Raw genomic sequence first — 21,064 nt, 5'->3', positions numbered from 1 at the left:
AGATATGAAGAATCTTGGTATTGTTTTATTAATTCACTTTTACTACTACTTTTACAATCACCTTTTAAAGCGTACACATCTATCGCAGTGTTCCAGTTGAGATTCAACTTGGAAAAATGTAAAAAAAATCCTCGCGTAGACCGGGTTTCAGACGTAAATGACGAAAGAGAAGAACGATTTTCATTTCAACGATGTTAGAGACAATCAAGAAGTTAGGTTTGTTAAGATGCGAGAGAAACTAAGGACTAATTTCAGGGTTAGAGCAAACTTTGAAAATACGTTTTAAAATATATGCAGCCAAAGATCGGTAATTGTAAAATATTTCCGTCTATATAAAAAAATTATAACACGAGAATTACCGCGATCTAGATTTTCTTTAGGATGTCTTTCACCCTGTGTGGGACTGTGATGCAGCTCATTTTTCGAGATTTTACGGCCAAGGGGCCCGGAGAAATATATTTCTAAAGACGTATACCACACTCTACGCCACAAGTGTGAAGCAGTTCTTCAACTTCATTCAGCATTTGTTGTCAAATCAAAAAAATGGAAGCATTTGAGACGTTCGTGAAACAGATATAACAAAAACTAATAAACGATACAAGAAGACCATATTAAACGAAATATAGTTCTGAATATACAGTTCTATATACTTTCATTCGTAGCCCCTAAAAGAAAAAGATAATATTTTACTGCTATGTAAAAGCTTATACGAAATCGATTAAAGAATACGTTAGATATTAAAAGGAAAAATTAAATTAAAAGATTGTTAGTAAATAGAATGGAAAGTCGCTTGTTAAATAGAGTGGAAAGTCCCCAAGCCTCACCCGGGAAGATTAAATGAATAATAACTGCAAAGCTTTGTTATATCTTGTTCAATGGCCTTGGCACGGTTAGGTTTTGTACGGATCTTAAAAAGCCTTTTAGCACAGTAATCGCAAAATAAGTGATGCTAGCTTATTTCAAAGGCAAAAGTTGCCGGCTTTTCTCTAGAATTAAAAAACTTTGATGAAATAAGAAATATTTCTACATAAACTCCTTTCAAAAGTGATCTTGTTTATCTAAGTTCTCTGTAGAGTGCACCTCCTCATCAATCTCACCAACTCATCAACGTTTTAAACTCTGAAGTGGGTCAGACGAAAAGCTTTAGTTTACTCAAATGTTTGCTTTTTTCAAAGCCATTTTCAAGTTTTGTACCACCAAAAGATTGTTTGAATATGAAGAGAGCTATTATGAACACCTACTTGACCATGTGAGCAATGTCCCAGTTGGTTTCATTCGTCATACCAGATTCTATCGACACACCAGTCTCATTGACAACTGCAACTTCGAACTAAAAATCGTTGAAAACCAAACAATATCATCAAACAAAAGACGCAACTGAATTCTTCAAAAAACGACATCAAGTTGGTGGGCGGTTTCCACTCTTTAAACAGTAAGCGATTGAAAAACATAACAAACATTAAAAAAATGCAGACGTTTGAGTGATAGTGACCAATGTGTAACACACATAAAGGATTTATAATCTTTGCAAAGAAGGGCAACGTTTTCATACAAGAAATACATCGCTGTAGAAATTTTGGGTCATTCAAATTCAAGTGTTTCTTAATTGTTTTTTGCGTAGTGGAGAACTTTACTGGCTATATATGGTCTAAACAAACAATGGAGCTGCTACACTGCAATATATTATATGTGTGATTATCTATGCGTCTTTATCCTATCTTTATGGGTCTTTATCCCATCCCATTGCGTCTTTATCCCATCTCTATGGGTCTTTATCCCATCCCATTGCGTCTTTATCCCATCTCTACGCGTCTTTATCCCATCTCTATGCATCTTTATGCCATCTCTATCTGTCTTTATCCCATCTCTATGGGCCAACTGATTGGCCTTTTTTAAACCCTAAAGGCGGCAAGCTTGATATTCGTTCTTATCAATGAATGCATTAATTTAGAAGGCTTTCGAAAGTTGAATTTTTGATAGAGAAAACTCAACATGTTGTTTGCATGTGTGTTGTCCTGACCGGCTTCTTACAACTTCTAACAATTGTTTCTATATATTTGAACTGACACTGGACTTTGAAAAACATCTTCATTCCAGCACTTTCAGGAAAGGCTTGAAGTATCGTCCACTTATTTCTCGTCTTTTACCACAGTATTCTGAAATTAGCTTTGTTAATCTCACCATCAGCTATTTTGGCAAATTTGATAAATCGTCCAACTTATTCATCGAAATGCTTGATGATCACGGTCTAGCAACTAGCAACCAAAATCTTAAATTCCCTTAACTCCACAAACATTATTTTATCAAAGAATTTCCTTTTACGTAAATCGATAAATGAATCATGCAAAAAACCAAACCTTGTTAAGACTGCGTGCATCTCTATAATAAAGAACTTTCAAACAGTCCATTAAGAGCTTTACTGCTTCAGCTTGTGACATATTTCCATTCCTTTCAAGAGCGTCGCGTAATAAAGGCTGAAACGATGCATAATCTTAATTACATAAACGATGCATTATATATTTGTAACTGAAAAGTGTTATGAGACATTAGGGTTACTGAACATGGATTGAAAGGGCTAACTACGAAATAGCAGCTTTCAGTCAGTGATGGAAAAGACATCAGGGATGTTGCAACAGAGAGTTCTTGTAGCCTATCTTTAAACTAGCTAAAACTTTCATAGCAGCCAGTGACAAATAAAGCATATACGGTTACTGAACATTTGTATGAAGAACTGATAAGGATATGAGACGCAAAACTGCTGCGATGCTAGGTCTTCTGTTACAGTGATAAAATCACTTTAACAGTTATTACTCTACTATTACAGAAAAATAAGATAAGGAGGACTTTGCAAAATTATAAGATATGAGAAATATCAACAGACAGAAAAGATAAAGAAACATACTCTGGCAATGTAAGCTCCATATCCAGTTGCAATAGAGTTTTCTTGATACGCAGTTCCCAACTTATCAACGTAACCTAACAGACTGATAAAAGAAGACATATCTTACAAAAGACATATCTTACAGACATTTGTAATCACGCAACAGCCGGTAACAGGCATATTTTTTATTTCCGACATTACAACGAGGGCACATGTTGAATTTTGATCGATTGAAGAAAACATTTGTAACAGATTGAGTTATTCTTCAAAACCTCTGCTGAAAGTGAATGAACATGTTATGAAGTCAGTTTCTAATCGAAATGAGCTCATGTAACGACTCAGAGCTGTTTGAGCTCTGGAAAATCACAGCAAAAGATAAATCGTTATTTGCTGTATGTGAAGTGTATCATCAGTAAAGTCGAAGTATATCTATCGTTTGGAAAGAGCACAACAAGAGAAAGATTGCAGTGATCTTAGACAAAGGCAGCTAACAGGTTCTAGCGCTGCCGCCATTACGACTGAGAAATGAACAGAGTTGGTTTGTAACCATTCACGTTAAAATTGAATATTGATTTCTCAGTACAAGTAAGCCATGATGAAGAACAAATTGGACAGATTCTCCAAAGGTACACCTAGTAAGCCATCTAAAACAGGATTAATATTGAAAAAGAAGCATAAGATAAGACTGTGCTTTGTGGAAAAGAAAGTCGAGAGTGAAGTATTTGGATTTAAAACTGCAGCCTACCTTTTTCCCTTTTTGAAGCCAGCAACAACAACAGTATTCCAGAGAGGATTAAACTTACTCCGCCTTAAAACAAATCAGCATCAATTAATCATAAAAAATCAAATTATCTAAACAGCTGATAGATTCTCAGGCAAATTTATAATAATTAAACAAAATCATTACTGTTGCAATTATCCACAGTTGCAAATTAATCTGAAGCTTAAAGGAATAATTTAGCAGAGCAAAAGATGCATAATTAAAAGGGAATATAAGAACTAAGTTGCAAATTTAAAAAGAATTAAGGATTAAACAATAAAAGGCTTGAATACATAATCAGAAATCCAAAGGTTTTCATGAGATTTATATAAAAATAACAGAAAGGAAAACAAAAATTAAGGCTAAATTCAATGTTTTCTACTTTCTAAAATTCACTTTCATAATTTCTGTTTTTAAAATTTGCATCAAAAAAGGAGAGCTGGGTTGCTATTTCATACCGCTGATACATATATCTTGTGATCCATGAAAGAATAGAAGCAGGAGACAGGGAATAACCATCACCAATTACATCATTCTCAATCCTTCAAAAGAAATCACATTCTGAGAATCTGGCAGCATCTGCTCATTGTATTTGGAAACTCGGGAAAAGTATAAACATTTAGAGTATAAAATTAGCACAAGAGTTGAAATAGAATTTAAAGAAAAAATATGCATCCTGACAGAAACATCAACAAACACTTTGGAGCATTTCCTTTGTTCTGACCTACAACCTTTCAATCATCGATCAGCATAACCAGCGTTCTGTCCTACAAAATTTTTCAATATCAACATGATCAAATTTTTCATAAGACAGAAGTCTGACTTGATTCATTACCATGAATAAAAATAAAATGTATTAGATTTACATAACAAAAACTTTAAATAAAGAAAGGATAAATAGAAACATAAATTCTGAATTTTCCATGCTTACATCATCATTTCTAAAAATTCAGATAGAAATTGGAAATCAGCGTAATCCCCTGATGCTCCTATCACAGTTTCATTATTGACTCTAGATATCCTTGAAATTCCAGGAAATCTGGCCAATGAACCATAAGAGCCTAAAATATAAAAATAACTGTTGAAAACAGCGCAATATCTTAAGATCTGAAGGTGAATCTTCAAAAAATCACATCATACTTATCTTTAGCAAGATGGAATTGAATTTTGCTGACAGTGAAATATTTTAACAGGTTTAGCAAGAAACAATTTGAATAAAATATATCAAGATGACCCCATTGATCAAAATGTTGAAGTTCTAAAAATTTTGTCATGTCAAACCTCATAAGATGTGTAGTACAGCTAAAAGTACACAAAAGGGCATATACGGATCTACAGACTGTATGTTTAGCTGTAGAAGGTAGAAATAGGGAGGAATGGTTTGCTTGGTCATGCCCTTTAGGTTGCCTGAAAACACTTGTTTGGCTGTTTCAGTAAAAAGAAAATCGATTAAGATCCTTAAAACCCTAAGAGAGGATGTTGGTATTAGAGCTTCATTATTGAGGTCTACAACAACAATCAAAAATGTGAAACTTTTACACACTCTTTACTAGAAGCTACCAATTTTCAATTGCTCATCTTTTCTTAAACTTTATCAAATAATTTTGAGCAACTAGCTACTGTTTCTTTAGCACCTACATCCTTGCTACTACCAGTTTTCTTCAGGCTTTGCTGTTATATCACACATCTTTCGTACCCTTAGGTGCCTTATAAACAGGTAAACCCACTTCCAAATATTTAAAAATTGCTCAAACCCCCAGTCACTGGTAAGAACCCCCTTCTTATTTTTTGGCCACTGGCCTTGAAGATTGACCGGAAACATAATATCTTTGTTATAAATCCTCCAATCTGTCAAATAATCCTTATTTGCATTTTGCATCTTTATGCCATATTGAGTTTCGGTTGCATATTAAACTAGACTTTCCCAATCCCCTAGCATTACCTTTTCAGATGTTAAGATTTTCAACAAAGATGAAGAAATCCCATTATTATTTGCCAATTTATGAAACCAGCACAAAATCATACTGACATATTGAGTCAATGAAACAGCAATCATGTCGCTTGTAAAAATTTTAAAGCCTAGACATGATTACAACTAACAAAATATAGAAAGACAGCAAAAATGCAGTATAAATGAGGGGGCACTTTAAACTTTTAATCAGTTACATGAATATCATGCATTCTTCGGAAAGTCATGATACTGCAGGCGCACACTCTGGTGCACCCCTTCTGCTTTCCAGGTATGCAAAATATCACACCCCTACTTTTATCATAAGAGCAAAATTCATAATTATTAGTTTTGTGGGTTTTTGAGACAAGTTTAAATGCTTATTCTTCCTTGGTACTATTACTTCATTCCATTTCAAAAAGGCTTAGCACCTTGTCAGGATTGCAGATTAAACCACATTTTTTGAAATAATCATAGGACTAATCAGACAGTAGAGTCCCAGATACAAGTAATTTTATGGTATGACAAAGAATGTCTGGCCCCTTGCATTCTGCCTAGCTCCGTACAAATTCCCTAGGTATAACAAATCTTGTATATAACTAACTCTCTTTATTACAAACCTTATTGTAGGTGCCTTCATCATAATTTTCCTCGATATGATAAATTTTTTTAACCATTATTTTGGTGTACTTAATCATGGTGTCTATTTATCATTTTCTCGGTAGAATCATTATTGTCATTAGCAAAACCTGCCTCTGCTCTAAATCTTGATGTTGGGGAAACAGCATCAAATGATAAGATAACTGAGGGCAACAGGCAAGCGGCACTGATTGGTCAACCTATACAGTCATGTGCTCATGTTTCTGATTGGCCTATTTCGATCCACAACTGGGAATATATATTTCCTAGCGTAGAGTTTTCGATCTATGTTCTGACGTTTTAAACTCTGAAAAGTGTCAGACGAAAAGCTTTAGTTTACTAAATGTTTGCTTTTTTCAAAGCCATTTACAAGTTTTGTACCACCAAAAGATTGTTTGCATAACTTAGGGCATTATTTACCTATTCAGCAAAAACAACAAGCATTACCTAACATATCAGCAGCTATTGCAACTCCTCCATTGAACTTTACACCAAGAACTGATGTACCGGTCACTAGAGGCTGCCTAAAAGGGTAAACAAAAATGCAACAAATCATCATCCCTTTTTTGTAAATGATGTCTTTTTAAAGTTATATCTTTTACTCGTGATGTAATGAACATTTATGTTCATAGCAGGTCTATATCAGCTATTTTTGAGCTCCCATACACTCCAAACTACTTGTGAAATAAAAAATGTATGCATTTATCTATCATTTGAAGTCTCATCTGAAGCATAGAATCATCATAATAACAGTATAGAATCTTGTACAATTTCTGAAAACTATAACTGATTGAACATTCCAGTTTCTAATGTTAAAAATCTTTTGATGTTCCGCGACTGTACAGTTAAGTTTTTATTCAAACATTTAACACGCGCTACAGAACAGTCAGAGGACCTTGGGAGGACGGTTCTCTAAAAGTTGCTACTCCGAGTTTCACGTTTTTATGAATAACTATACTCACATGGTACGAGTAACCCCAAGTTCTGGTCTTGATAGTTGGTGGTGTTCTGCTGACATTTTGCCACCAATATTTGGCTCGAACGACATAAAATCTTCTCTGGACATCATTCTAATTACTATCGCAAGCCTGCAGTGTTCAGACAACACAACAGTAAGGACCCACCTTATAAAGACCTTGCACACCTTAGTCTCACTTCTGTTTGTGCTGACATCATGCTGCCTCCTTTCGAAAGTGTGACGTCATCAAAATTCTATTTAGAATTTTTTAATTTCAATTTCTACTGAATTTCAATTGAATTTCTACATAACATTAAAGATCATTTTAACCAAATAACATGAGATTGGTTGAGATATGGCAAATTAACGATTTGAAGTTTGCTAACGAATCACTGTTATTTTGCTCTGTTGATAAAGTTATGAACAGAGACCAAAATACAGAGGTTTTTGATGGGGAAAGAGCCAATACACATGTGGCCATATCTCTGCAAATTCGTAACATATTTGACTCATTTTTGCAGACAATCTTCTGATGGTAAAAAACTTGAAAATGGCTTTGAAAAAGCAAACATTTAGTCAACTATTCGTTATTTTTAAATGGATTTTTGAACCTTTATCCGTTAGGAACCTGCTATTCTCAGGTCTTCCAGGTTTGACACTTTTTATATTCTTTATTATATCCCAAAGCATTAAATGTTATTTTTATGTCCATCAAAGTATTGATGGTAGTAATTCTTTTACTCTCTCTTATTTCCTTTTCAGTGCAATTTCTAAACTATCAATGTTACTTTGAGAAATTCGGGAATTTCGCTGATTATAATTTCTAGAATAAATAACATTTGATACTTATCTTTCTCCGTATGTGGCAGTTAATCCATGGTTTATTTGCTAACTTTAGAGTTGACGTCATAGTATTGTTTACGATGGTTGGCGGCAAGAAAAGTTTTAGAATTATGGTGTCTTATGAATGGCCAGAAACTGTATCTAAAATTGAATTTGGCTGACGGAAAATCCGTGGCAATATATTTAAGCTTTGTTTTATCAACATGTCTCATAGTCTAGTTTATTGTAATGTTGACTTGAAATAGGAAAGTTCTTGCAAAGTTTTAGAATAACCTTTATAATGTTGCTCGTAATGAAACTTAGTTTTCGATTTCAAAATACCGAAAATAAGACGGAGGAAAAAAATAGATGAAACACGGTTTTATAAAAAACAAATTGAAATATCAACAGAAGAATTTTCAACTAAAAGCAAAATTAAGCATTTTTGTACAGTCGGAAAATTATTTGACAAAATCTGATCTTAAAATTTTTGGAAACAAACTGTTTTTCACAAAAAGACTAGATTTGAAAAACTTTGAAACTGGGCCGATTAAAACTAGTTTCCATGGAATTTATAACTGAATCTAGATTTTCTCTTTTTTAATAGGAATGGATTATCAAATCGATCAAACTTGAAGAACAAATCTGCCCGCTCTTCTCTCTCATATCCTCAAAAAGTTTCTTTGCAGCTCTTTCTTTTCCTTCAACAGCCAGCTGACTTCTCTCTTGTTGTAATGTTTCTGAGAAAGTTTTAATTAACAAAAAGCTAACGAACAAACAGTTACCAAGTTTGGCTATAGAAAAAAACGAAACTCCATCAAATTGTGCTGGCACCAAGTTATTCTGGACCAGGTTTCTTGATCTATTTCCTAAGCCAAATGTTACTCGTTTGACAACTTGGACAATGACCGATTTCTTCGATTAAATTCCAATATTCGATTTTATATATGTTTTCTATGACAAAGTCATAGCAACCAAGCTAAAACTGAGGGCATATTTTAGGGATTACTTATCAGGGTAACTTAGAGAACGATGTAGAACATTTTTTCCACTTTTGCCTCAACAATTTCTTTTGCCCTGCAGAAAATTGGGGGCCCCCCAGTTTCGCCGGCCCTGTTCTTTGAAGGGGGCATTGACAAGGCACCCAGGACGATGAGACGGGCTCACCTACCACCTGCAGGGGTAAAATCTAGCTTTACAAAGGTAAAGTAGATTTTGAATTACTGTTAAAGATTATTATTGACAATTTCGCATATTTTCCCTTCAAAACCTCATTTACACTGACCACTTTGGAGCCCTGTGAAGTACACCATGACGACAATTTGTTTAAAGCTTCTCAAGAGGACAGCCAACTTGAAGAGGAATACAAAAATATCTGATACTCGTCGTGACAATGACAAGACAGTCAAGGATACCCGGTTATGGCAACAAAGGATTCGACTAGCTCAGGTATTATAAACTGAAAAAACCACGGCTAAGAATTGACTAGGGTAGACCATTAAAACCATTAGGCCTGTATCTACCTACAAGACCTTTCTCCAAAACCGACTTCTGATTTGAAATCATCATCTTGAAATTATTTCATACTGAAAGCTTCACGTTGTTTGGACCGTTTGATTGCGAGTTTGTTTTGAATATTTAGATATTTCTTTAAATTTAACCGTGGTTTGCTCCTGTATTGAAATAATTTCACTACAGCAACAAATTAATTCCATTGAAATGTATAGCAAAAGCAAAATGTTGAAAATGGGGTAGCTCACTGTCTGACAGACGAAACAACATGAAATTTTCAGTTCAGTTCAGTTCATTTATTCGTTTTAAATTCCACTACATATAGACTCTAATATTAAACTACCTACAACATTTATAATAAATAGAATATAACAAAGATTTGAAAATACACTAGAGGATTAGCATGAATGGAAATTCTTAAGGAGGAACTCTCTCAGTAGCAAAGCTAATCAAGGAGAGAGCAGCCCCTTTTAAGATAATAATTTCAGAAACTGTATGCATAAATTATGACTGTCTATATTACACTTTCAATAATTATTTTCAAAGAAATCGGTTCTGAGCTTAGAACGAAAGACACTAACAGATGGTGACTTAGAACGAAAGACCTTTCAATATTTACAGGCATAGCCTATTCTAAAGGAAATTTGCTGCCGGAGCAACTCTTTGTTTATATAAAGAGGAGGACACTAGCCTACTGTTTAAAACAATAGAAAGTCACTTTGGCTGGAGGGGCAATTGCCCCCTAGTGAGTATGTTAAAAAAGGCCCTGTTTACAGGAACATCATTCCAGCCCTTTGCTCCATAGTAGCTTACTGATCTGAGGCCGTATTGACTGGTGTTTTTTCAAGTTAGAAAGATATCATCCTTGCCAGCCTGTCTTGTACCATATTGATGAACAGATTCCAAATATTTAAAGAGGTTATGGAGACAAGTGGGAGCGATTTTTGAACAGATTCATATACAAAACACAGCAATTTTAACTGAAAAAGATCATGCAGCTTTAGGATTTTTAAATCGAAAAAGATAGGAGCAGAATGAGAAGTATTCAGAAGAAATTTAAGTGTTCAAAAGAAATTGCCATTATAACCCTTTTCTGTAACAAGAACACTGGATTAATGTTGGATTTTCGCCACAAACCTTATAAAAGTTAGACTTCTCACCTTGCCACACATAGTTTCTGTATTTCCTTTCTTTGTGTATATATTTTTTTCGTAAGATGAGCATTTATTGTCCTCATAAGCAACTGTATTGTTACAAATTGGAAACAAATATTTGCTGTTAATTTCCAGTTTCTTAGTGGTCAAAATTGTCCTGGAAATGTAAAATGACCTGATCACTGTTGAATAATAAGGGTACAATAGAAGCAGACTGCATTGTTTATGATACATAGATATCATCTTGATTATAATTGACTTAAAACCACACAAAAATCTCATTCTCAAACCACAAAATTTAACACCATACCGATAATATGTTAATTTTTTTCTCAAGTTGGTCTTACCCACCATTTCAGTATTCCTCTCAATGATCCTTAGCACACCTCTAAAAACAGGAAGTAAATTGTTTATAATCAGGTGCAAAATTTTATTTCTGTTTGCCAGAGATGGTTCATTCGAAATATTTCCTACAATTGTCATCTTCATTGTGCCATAAACATTAGGGTGGTCAGAGCTGCACCAACATTTTTAGGGCCCCCTTGCCCAAGCATAGACAGGAACATGAAACTGAAATAAAAGAAATTTCATGAATTGTTGAAAATTTGTTGAAAACTGAAGGCTTTGCCTCTGTTGCTGCAAAAAATGTGATTAATCAAATCAAAAAATACATTTCTTGCAATGTATATAATGAAAAATATGATAAATTACAATTTTTTGCTCAATTTTTTTACCGATAGATATATGTTCTTAATCATCACAAAATACCTTGATTTACTTACTACCCGAGGTGGCACCATGATTTCCGCAAAAGGGTGAGAAAATTTTGAAGATTATCAAGTGATTCAAGCTTGGAGGAAAATGCACTCCTTGAACCATTTTTACCTGTATACAACATACATAATTGGATTGGTTTTATAAGTAAGTCAGTAACTTAATTCACTCTTTTAGCTTTATTAGGTGTGAAGTTGTTTTTAAGTGTAAGTTTTCAATGAAGTCACCTATCTGATATTAATAGATTTTCATCTGTCTTCAACAGGCGAAGACTGTAATGTTATTGATGTTACTGACAATAGTTTGGTAAGTAAGAAAATTTTGCATGTACCCAATTTTCCTATCATAGAGAGGCCTGTGTGTCTATCAGAAGAAAATCACATTCCTCAGATTTGTAAACACTTATCTACATAATGAGTAGTCTACTCAAATTGATGTGCATGCGCCTGTGTAATTTACTGAGGACATCCATAATCCTCAAGCGTTAGGTGTTTTTAAAGATGGTTGGTTGGTCCATCACATGAAAACGTAAGTTCAAGTACGAGTTAGTTAACGATTTAAGTTACTAGAAAAGACAATGATTGCTTATTATTGACCAAATACATGATCAGGCCTTCTTTATTGTCGATGAGATGCATTATCAGCTTTGCATGTGATTCTTTAAACAGTGAGTGTTCATTGTTTTTGGAAAGTAAAGTTAGCTGACCTTAATCAACAGGCCATCTTTTAATGGGAAGCTTAATCAGGACATGAAAACCCACCAGACCATGTGACCGGGCGGTCGCAGGAAATTTTTCACGAATACAATTCTACCGGAATTTTTTAAAATACACAATTTTGCAAAAAGGCACCTTTGTTTCTTTCATGTTCATCAAAAGAACAAATATTAAAACAAAACAAATGTAATTTATGCATGATTTTTGTCTTGTCGCAAAAAGGACAATTTTTTCGTGCCCTGAGCTCAATTTTCTGCCTTTTAATGTTTTCTTTTTGGTTTTTTTAATATATTCTCTTTCAACTTTGAAAGTTTCATAGTTGTGTATTTGTCTCTATGCCCTAAAACACTCATGCTATTCCCTACAATATTAAATCACATAAAGTCTAGCGCAAACAAGACATTAAAATTTACAGATAAAGATTTGAGGACTTTGAAGGTGACAGCTACTACATTGTTGCCATTAAAGCTCAAAGCTGCCATGATATCTTGATTCTATGTTTTTGCTTTGGCCCTTTGACACACACCCGTTGACATCGCAATGGTTTTCGTTTATTTTTCAGCCTCCAAACTTTTTGTATTACTCCTCTATAAATATACCATGTTCCTTTGCATGTTGCTGTTCCCACTCCTTATACAATGTTTTCACAGTTTTTATGTTCACGTTTTTTGCAGGAGCTTCTTTTAGATGAAGACGCCACGTTCATCGACTTTTTCAATGCATTTTTGGCCCTACCGGTAATGATTTTGATATAGCAGGAAATCATTGCACTTTTTTTCTCCTTCGTGTCTGAGTATATACGTCCGATAAAGCTGGAGCCAACTTTTCACATTATTGAAGCAGTGAGAACCAGTGGCAGCCCCAAGGAGTAGTACCCCCCCCCCCCCACTTTTGTTAAATTATGGTCTACATAATTCTTCAAAAAACGGATTAAAAAGCGCTGGGTAGGGGTGGATTAAATTTCCTAAGGAAACTTTAACTGGTACAAATCACTAAAACGGGGCAAATGGGGTGTGGTCCCACTGTCTGCGCCCATTACCCTCCCACTATACAATAATTGGCACCGCTACTGGAGAGAACGAAATCTTTCTGTCCACGAAAGTCAAGGGTTTTTTTGTTTAATGAAGAAGTATTCACAAACGCTTTAATGAAAGATACACTTGCTTGCCAAATGCTTTTAGAATCGTCGCCATTATATGTTTTGGTGTGCTGAATGCTCGAGCAAATGTTGACATGTAGCTGAGCTGCATTTATCTGAGTTGCATTCTCGATTTCATTTCCTGTCTGCTCATGGGAATAAGCTGCTTTATTCTATCCTGTCCTGTTTTGTAATTTTTGCAATTTATTCAGCCCAATGGTCCAACAAGATCCCTACACCTAGGAACAATAGTTGAATATAAATGGATATAATCCTGGATTATAAATTTACCTTTGGTCATTATTTATCGAGCGAAACGTTCTTCTGTTTGCTATATTTCGAAACGTTCTTTTGTTACGCCATCTTGAAATGATGATGTTTTGTTCTTATGGATCTTACGAAACATCACAAGCAATTTGTTTATATGCCACTGATTATGTTCCTTGTGTAGACATTCCCTGTTCGATTGCATTATAATGGAGACACTGGATGTTTCGAGGAGTTTAAGCACAAGCTAGCTGACGATGTCATAGACAACAATGCAAAGCAAGCAGCTTTGCTAAAAAGATGTCCTTTTTTCAAGAGTACGATCGACGAAAGAGGATTTAAAATTGGTTATTACGTCAAGGTAATTTTTCATAAGAATCATTTTTCATAATCTTTTTGAAAGAATTTTTTAAACATTACAGAATTTTATTGTGTTTTTCATCATTAAATTTTTTTTTATTTTCCAACATACAAGTTGGTGCTTGATGAGTAGAGGTAAATCACTAACAGCGTGTCTTTTCTTCATTTTAGATAATTTGTATCATTGTCACTTAGTATTATTGTCACTTAGTACCATTGTCACTTAGTATTATTACCACTTAGTGTCATCTTCATTTAATAATATTGTTGTCACTTAGTATTATTGCAAATCTGTATCATTTTCACTTTGTACCATTGTCACTGAGTTTCATCTTCACTTAATACTATTGTTCTTTAGTATTATTGTCACTTTGTACCATTGTCACTTAGTATCATCTTCACTTAGTATTATTGTCCCTTAGTATTATTGCCACTTAGTATCATCTTCATTTAATAATATTGTTGTCACTTAGTATTATTGCAAATCTGTATCATTACACTTTGTACCATTGTCACTGAGTTTCATCTTCACTTAATACTATTGTTCTTTAGTATTATTGTCACTTTGTACCATTGTCACTTAGTATCATCTTCACTTAGTATTATTGTCCCTTAGTATTATTGCCACTTAATATCATCTTCATTTAATAATATTGTTGTCACTTAGTATTATTGCAAATCTGTATCATTACACTTTGTACCATTGTCACTTAGTTTCATCTTCACTTAATACTATTGTTCTTTAGTATTATTGTCACTTTGTACCATTGTCACTTAGTATCATCTTCACTTAGTATTATTGTCCCTTAGTATTATTGCCACTTAATATCATCTTCATTTAATAATATTGTTGTCACTTAGTATTATTGCAAATCTGTATCATTACACTTTGTACCATTGTCACTTAGTATTATTGCCACTTAGTATCATCTTCATTTAATAATATTGTTGTCACTTAGTATTATTGCAAATCTGTATCATTACACTTTGTACCATTGTCACTTAGTATCATCTTCACTTAATACTATTGTTCTTTAGTGTTATTGTCACTTTGTACCATTGTCACTTAGTATCATCTTCACTTAGTATTATTGTCCCTTAGTATTATTGCCACTTAATATCATCTTCATTTAATAATATTGTTGTCACTTAGTATTATTGCAAATCTGTATCATTACACTTTGTACCATTGTCACTTAGTATTATTGCCACTTAGTATCATCTTCATTTAATAATATTGTTGTCACTTAGTATTATTGCAAATCTGTATCATTACACTTTGTACCATTGTCACTTAGTATCATCTTCACTTAATACTATTGTTCTTTAGTGTTATTGTCACTTTGTACCATTGTCACTTAGTATCATCTTCACTTAGTATTATTGTCCCTTAGTATTATTGCCACTTAATATCATCTTCATTTAATAATATTGTTGTCACTTAGTATTATTGCAAATCTGTATCATTACACTTTGTACCATTGTCACTTAGTATTATTGCCACTTAGTATCATCTTCATTTAATAATATTGTTGTCACTTAGTATTATTGCAAATCTGTATCATTACACTTTGTACCATTGTCACTGAGTTTCATCTTCACTTAATACTATTGTTCTTTAGTATTATTGTCACTTTGTACCATTGTCACTTAGTATCATCTTCACTTAGTATTATTGTCCCTTAGTATTATTGCCACTTAATATCATCTTCATTTAATAATATTGTTGTCACTTAGTATTATTGCAAACCTGTATCATTTTCACTTTGTACCATAGTCACTTAGTATCATCTTCACTTGATATCATCTTCACTTGATATCATCTTCGCTTACTATTATTGTTTCTTAGTATCATTGCCACTTAGTATCGTTGTCAGCAATAATAGAAAACCTATGCAGATAATAAAAGTTTACATAAAATTTGCTTCCTAAATTCATTCTGTTTCCCTGCAATGTCGCTAATGAAAACTTGATCAACTCATCACCTCATGATTTTTTGTGTGTGTGCTTTTTTGCATTTTCTTTGAATTCACTTTAAGAGCATCAAAACACTGATTATTTTAATTTTAACGCTGGTTTTTATGTTAATATTCAGTTCCTAGAGCGAGATGAAGGGATTATCTGGATAAAAGAAAACAGACTGCCTCTTTTTCTAAGGAGTGATCTGTATGCAGAATACAAACTGGCGAGGTTTTTGTCGATTGCACAGGTAAACCCACTTTCTCTTCTGCTTTTCCTGCTATTTTAGGTTATCCAGGGGCTGAAACATTCCAGTCCTTGCAATTTTGTTATTGAAAACCCTAGCAGGGCTTTCCTATACTCTGTTCTGTAGCATCCGTTGTTAGTTTTTATCTAACATTGTTAAAGTTTTGAAATTTAATAACCCCGTTTGCTTTTTTATTCAGACGGACTACCTTGTGAATATCCTCGTTGATTGGATGAGTCTACAAAAAGCTGCATTCGACAGCCGATCATTTCCAGCTTACAGGGTCCGTAGAAATCATGGAAGACTCCCAGGTCTGGCTGAATTTCAGAAACAACTGCAGTCTTTGAAAGAAGATCATTGCGATGAAAGCGTAGCCAAGTCTCAAGTATGATTTTTTCTTGATATGTGACTAGGCGCGAAAAATATCTCACTTCCATGGCAAGTGTTTACGACAGTGACAAGTCATTGCTATCAGCGCAGCCCTGAGTGATTTTATTTTATCAAAGAATCAGATTGACGGTAGCTTCACTCTACCTTTTGTCAAAGCCCACTGGCCAACCGTGTTTTGCAATGCCTTAAAGTATTGTCTAAATGATAATATCAGATGCATATGCAAAAATGCTGACGTAGAGTGCTGTCTAACTGAACAGCCATACTCCTATTGAAAATTAAACCAAAAGCGGCAAATTTTCTGGGCCCTCATTTCATTTTCTGGACCTTACCGGGAAATTATATTGAAGTCAGCCTCTTTTGCAGAGTAATCTAGTAGAGTTGGAGGCACTATGGCAGAGCAGCGAATGTTCAACCGGAACATTTATCTACTTATTTAGAGAGAAATTTTAACAAGAGGCCTTCAGTAGTTAGGGTCTGAAATTGTTGTATATAGCGTTCTCTCGTCACCAATTTCTGAAAATTGTTCATCGCCCCCACTACCAACTGCCCCTCCTTCAAATTTGCTATGGAAATTAACACTTCATTGCAAAAAGCTAGCTAATGCCACTCTCTCTGCGAAGGATTTCGTATAATTTATTTTTCTTGTTTGAGCCATTTCTTTTTCCTGGTATGTCTTTTCTGTTTGTCAATATGTTCTGCTAAGACTGGATTGTGTGAGAAGCTGATACCCGGGCTCCGTTCTTTTAGCAGCGCAATTTTGCTCTACTTTTAATAATTTTACCCCCAAACAACAAGAAGAGAAATCAAACCAAGAGAATAAAATTTTAAGCTCATCAAAGCTTTCCTATATATAGTTTTTTTCATTTATTTTATTCTCTAATATATCCTGCTGTGTATTTCAATCTTTTTTTTCTAAGTAATTATTCTTTCTCATATTGTAATTGAGTAGGAACAGACTTCAGGAACAAACTCTCTATGTAAATTTACTGCGAAATTATAGATTTATAGATAAGTGCTCTTTTGATTATCGTATTCATATTCTGCAGGATTCAAGCTGCGATAACGAGTCCGATGTATCTGATCTTGAAGTTCCAGAGGTTCTTGAATCCCACGCAAGAAGTTCTACTTACTTTGAGCGTAAAAGCAACGATGCGATAGAATCAGAAAGTCGCTCAATGTCTCAATCTTTTCATCAAACAGCTTTAGTTGAAAGTAAATCAAATAACGGTGAAGATGTTATCCAGCCAACAGGTGAAAACTCTGGGCTTGTTTGCAAAAACTGCCAGGATGAATCAGAACAGGATGTTTGTGAAAAGGGCGATGCGGAAGGCTGTAATCTGGGAAAATGTGCTCGCGTCACAACGGAATCGGATAATGCATCTTGTGACAAATCTGACAGTGTTCATTTCCTATCAATGTTGTGTTCATTAAGAAAAAGTTACACTGACGTTGCAGGTCAGCCAAAGCTTGCATTTTTGGAAACTGATACACAACCGGAAAGTGATCCACAATCGGAAAGTGGTCCACAACCGGAAAGTGGTCCACAACCGGAAAGTGGTCCACAACCGGAAAATGATCCACAACCGGAAAGTGATCCACAACCGGAAAATTATTCACAACCGGAAAGTACAAACAGAGATTTGGATGCGTTTGAGAACGTTATTGACCAATCTGCAGAAATTTATGGCAATCCACAGAGTATAAAAGCCTGTATAGGATCGGCTAATATGTCTCCTGCTGGTTCAGCATTTGATAATAAATCACTAGCTGATGCTGGCCCATTGATTGGACCAATGGGTACAGAGCATAGAAATTTAAACGTCAAAGTTTCCGAAGCTACCATTGAAACTCGAAATGTAACATTGGAATCTCTCGGTGGAACAGATTATAGTGAATTGCCTGACAATAATTTTGAACATATTGATATAAAAGCCCGTAACGGTTCTTCTGAAAAAAATCAAGTGGAATCCCATACTGCTAAAACAATACTGGAAAAACGATATTCTTTGCCATTCTGTGAAACAAGTAACTTACGCGAGCTTAAAGGAGAGCTTCCAAAGTATGGATTTGAAAATTCACGGCGCCAGTCCTTGCCCTTTGCTTCGTTTTTGCCATTTTTTCGAAAGCAGTCGATAAATTCTATTTCATCAAACGAGTCAAATATGCAACGCTTCAGCAGTTTTCTTGTGCAAAATTCATTCGAACTGTTAGATAAAGACACCCAGGATACCTTGAGGTCGTTTTACGAAGATTCAGGTATTTTTCATTTAATACAAACAATGCTTTTTATTTGGTAATCGAGAGGTTGCTTTATTTTGTCTCTTCTTCCAATGAATGTTTTTATGTTTTCGAAACGTTTAACTTTTTGAGAAGCAACTTAAAGCTAAGCTGTGATTGATAAGTTTTTCACCTTCTGTTTTGAGGCACAAGCAATTCCTGAATCGTTTAACAAACATCGCAACCTACACTGCTTCGTTTCCATCGACAACCTCATCTGTGACTACTGAATTCCTATAAAACACTCTTTTTTGCCAAAGCATCTGAAGAGAATTTCATTAGCAACCATTCAATAGACAAAAGCATTTCTTGAAACTAATTCAACCTGTATTGTTGTCATGAAAAGCCGTTTAGAAAGAAGTCGTTTGGTGTGAGGGGAGCCTTAAAATTAGTTGCTAAGATATAACAATCGATAATCTGAAACTGTCCATCTTACAAGCCACAGGATTGAATATAAAACTTGAGAAGCAAAAATCTCACCGTCTAAAAATGTTCAGATGCATATGGATGTTAGATATTCTTTATTCTCAACCCGTTCTGGCCATTGCAATAAAATCATTGCTCTTTTGACATTCCTCTCAATTATGAAGACAATGTTAATTCCATGGTCAACATTAAATGTTTTCAGATTCTGACGATGGTGATGATCATTGCGCACAAACTGAGAGTAAAAAAAGGAAGCCAATCGATATTGCAACAAAGCTTGGCATGGATGCTTTCAAGTTTTTTCTGGCTAATACACATGGCGAGAAATTGTTTATGCTGTGGATAGAAATTGAAAAGCTTAAATGTTGCGGTGATGCCACCGAGCAACACAGGTTTGGGGCGTTCTTTTGTGGAATCAAAGCCAGCTGTGTAGTGAATTTCCTTTCAATCCGTCAACGTTTTCTTCATTAGTCTTCTTTCTTCGTTTGATCTTAGATGCTTCTTTTCAACTTACAGCATGCTGCAAGAAATCAGACAGCGTTTTTTCAGAAGTGGGTCTGCACATGAAATTACCAATGCAACTTTGAACTCATGGAACATAACCAAAATCAGCGATATTGATCGCACTAAACTATTCAGCATACAGGCTATGGTTCTGACACCTCTCAAGTCCTACTGGTAAGTAATAATTAATAAGTAAAGATTAAAGTTAGAGATTATGAAACAAGGGACTGTGGTACTCCAAACTCAATCTGACTAACAAGGCTCTTTACTGTTAATAATTGTCGATTGTAAATTTCGGCGTTAATGTTGCTGATAGACTTAGTGTAGAATTTTTTAGTTTATTTTGGCGGTTTCTTAAAATCTTTTGATTTATATTAAAAGATTTAACCTAGTCAAAATGAAACATTTCTTACTGAGCTACCCTTTAAAGGGAAGATTGTCTTTTGCTTCAAGGACATTGTTCAGCTGGCTCTAATTTTTAGTCAGATCAACTACAAACGTTTGCTGTGACAACCATAACACGTGCAATGAGAAAAACAGATATCAGCAACTCGCCTCTGCTCCATTGTATACAATAAAATAAAAATCATAAGAAAATGCTATATCGGACATTTGATTTTGTAATTCAGCAGAATAAATTAAAGATCCTGCATTGTTTGCCAGTGTATCATTTTTGTCATTTAATTGATGCAATGATTTTTTTGCATATTATCTTGTTCAGACAATTGTGATGCGCCTCAGAATTTGATAAAATATTGCTTGGTACTTATAGAGGACAAGAAGCTCTGATTTCCGTGGAGTTTCTTACCACATTGTACTCTTTCATAATTTCAATAGTTTAATATCGACTTCTTTGAAAATATTTTTAATGCCCCATCGTGTCTGAAATTTTCTGCATTCACTTCTTTTTGGGTGCTCTAAAGCTTCTGCGTTTATAAGGACGGCCACTCTATCCTTTGATCTTATCTTTAAAACGGGCGGGGTGAGGGGCATTGCTGCATCTTTAAGATTGACCATAGGTTGAAGCTTAGAAACCCCTGACTTAGTTCTTGTCAAGTCTACTTTATGAGATCGTTCTAGCTGACACTTCTGCCACCGCATTTACCCTGAAAATCTGAAGGGTAGATAGAGCTCGGGGATATTCTTTGTCATATTGGGTAGGAGTTCCTTCAATAACAATATTTGGTAGGTGTTTGCTATAAAAACGTTGTTATTATAATTATTAATTTATTTCATTTTCATGGTTAGATGGCATTTTTTGCTGAATATCTAAAATTTCATAGCTGTAATGGAAAGTTTCGTGCATAACTTGACGATGTTTTGTACAAT

At 34.5% G+C, this 21,064-nt stretch overlaps 2 protein-coding genes across 3 annotated transcripts in view; one reads left to right on the top strand and one right to left on the bottom strand.

Annotated features, from left to right (window-relative positions):
* Positions 1 to 552: 552 nt before the first annotated feature.
* On the bottom strand, positions 553 to 7,352 carry LOC135688931 (proteasome subunit beta type-4). Of its 2 annotated transcripts, XM_065205996.2 has the most exons (9): positions 7,191 to 7,352; positions 6,676 to 6,752; positions 4,573 to 4,702; positions 4,100 to 4,183; positions 3,627 to 3,689; positions 2,903 to 2,984; positions 2,358 to 2,474; positions 1,242 to 1,330; positions 553 to 665 (listed from the first exon to the last, which is right to left on the bottom strand). In XM_065205996.2, the coding sequence occupies exons 1-9, from the start codon at positions 7,295 to 7,297 to the stop codon at positions 653 to 655; spliced, it is 762 nt and encodes a 253-aa protein (XP_065062068.2). In that variant the 5' UTR covers positions 7,298 to 7,352; the 3' UTR covers positions 553 to 652. The 2 variants fall into 2 exon arrangements, with proteins under 2 accessions (XP_065062068.2, XP_088966222.1); XM_089110096.1 differs by lacking the exon at positions 553 to 665 and having other exon boundaries at positions 1,238 to 1,330.
* A 1,944-nt stretch (positions 7,353 to 9,296) lies between these two features.
* LOC135689187 (uncharacterized) overlaps positions 9,297 to 21,064 on the top strand; it is a 33,100-nt gene continuing 21,332 nt past the window's right edge. The window contains exons 1-9 of the mRNA XM_065206339.2: positions 9,297 to 9,457; positions 11,714 to 11,754; positions 12,839 to 12,901; positions 13,754 to 13,930; positions 16,025 to 16,138; positions 16,335 to 16,520; positions 17,575 to 18,784; positions 19,434 to 19,623; positions 19,748 to 19,909. Coding sequence (XP_065062411.2) covers positions 9,430 to 9,457; positions 11,714 to 11,754; positions 12,839 to 12,901; positions 13,754 to 13,930; positions 16,025 to 16,138; positions 16,335 to 16,520; positions 17,575 to 18,784; positions 19,434 to 19,623; positions 19,748 to 19,909 — 2,171 coding nt within the window. The 5' untranslated portion in view covers positions 9,297 to 9,429. The remainder of the gene's footprint in view (positions 9,458 to 11,713; positions 11,755 to 12,838; positions 12,902 to 13,753; positions 13,931 to 16,024; positions 16,139 to 16,334; positions 16,521 to 17,574; positions 18,785 to 19,433; positions 19,624 to 19,747; positions 19,910 to 21,064) is intronic.

This window comes from Rhopilema esculentum, chromosome 9 (assembly GCF_057945365.1).
Source record: "Rhopilema esculentum isolate cy_ngs chromosome 9, ASM5794536v1, whole genome shotgun sequence".
In the NCBI taxonomy this organism is placed as follows: Eukaryota; Metazoa; Cnidaria; class Scyphozoa; order Rhizostomeae; family Rhizostomatidae; genus Rhopilema; species Rhopilema esculentum.
The sequence above is the reverse complement of the archived record's forward strand: the minus strand, read 5'-3'. Positions and strand labels throughout refer to the sequence as shown.

What these genes read in the sequence shown, in the direction of transcription:
- LOC135688931 (XM_065205996.2), bottom strand. Translation starts at nt 7,297, where the DNA reads ATGATGTCCAGAGAAGATTTTATGTCGTTCGAGCCAAATATTGGTGGC. An exon ending in ACAAGATATATGTATCAGCG is followed by an intron (nt 3,690 to 4,099) that starts GTATGAAATAGC and finishes ATTTGTTTTAAG; the next exon opens with GCGGAGTAAGTTTAATCCTC. An exon ending in GGCTTCAAAAAGGGAAAAAG is followed by an intron (nt 2,985 to 3,626) that starts GTAGGCTGCAGT and finishes TTCTTTTATCAG; the next exon opens with TCTGTTAGGTTACGTTGATA.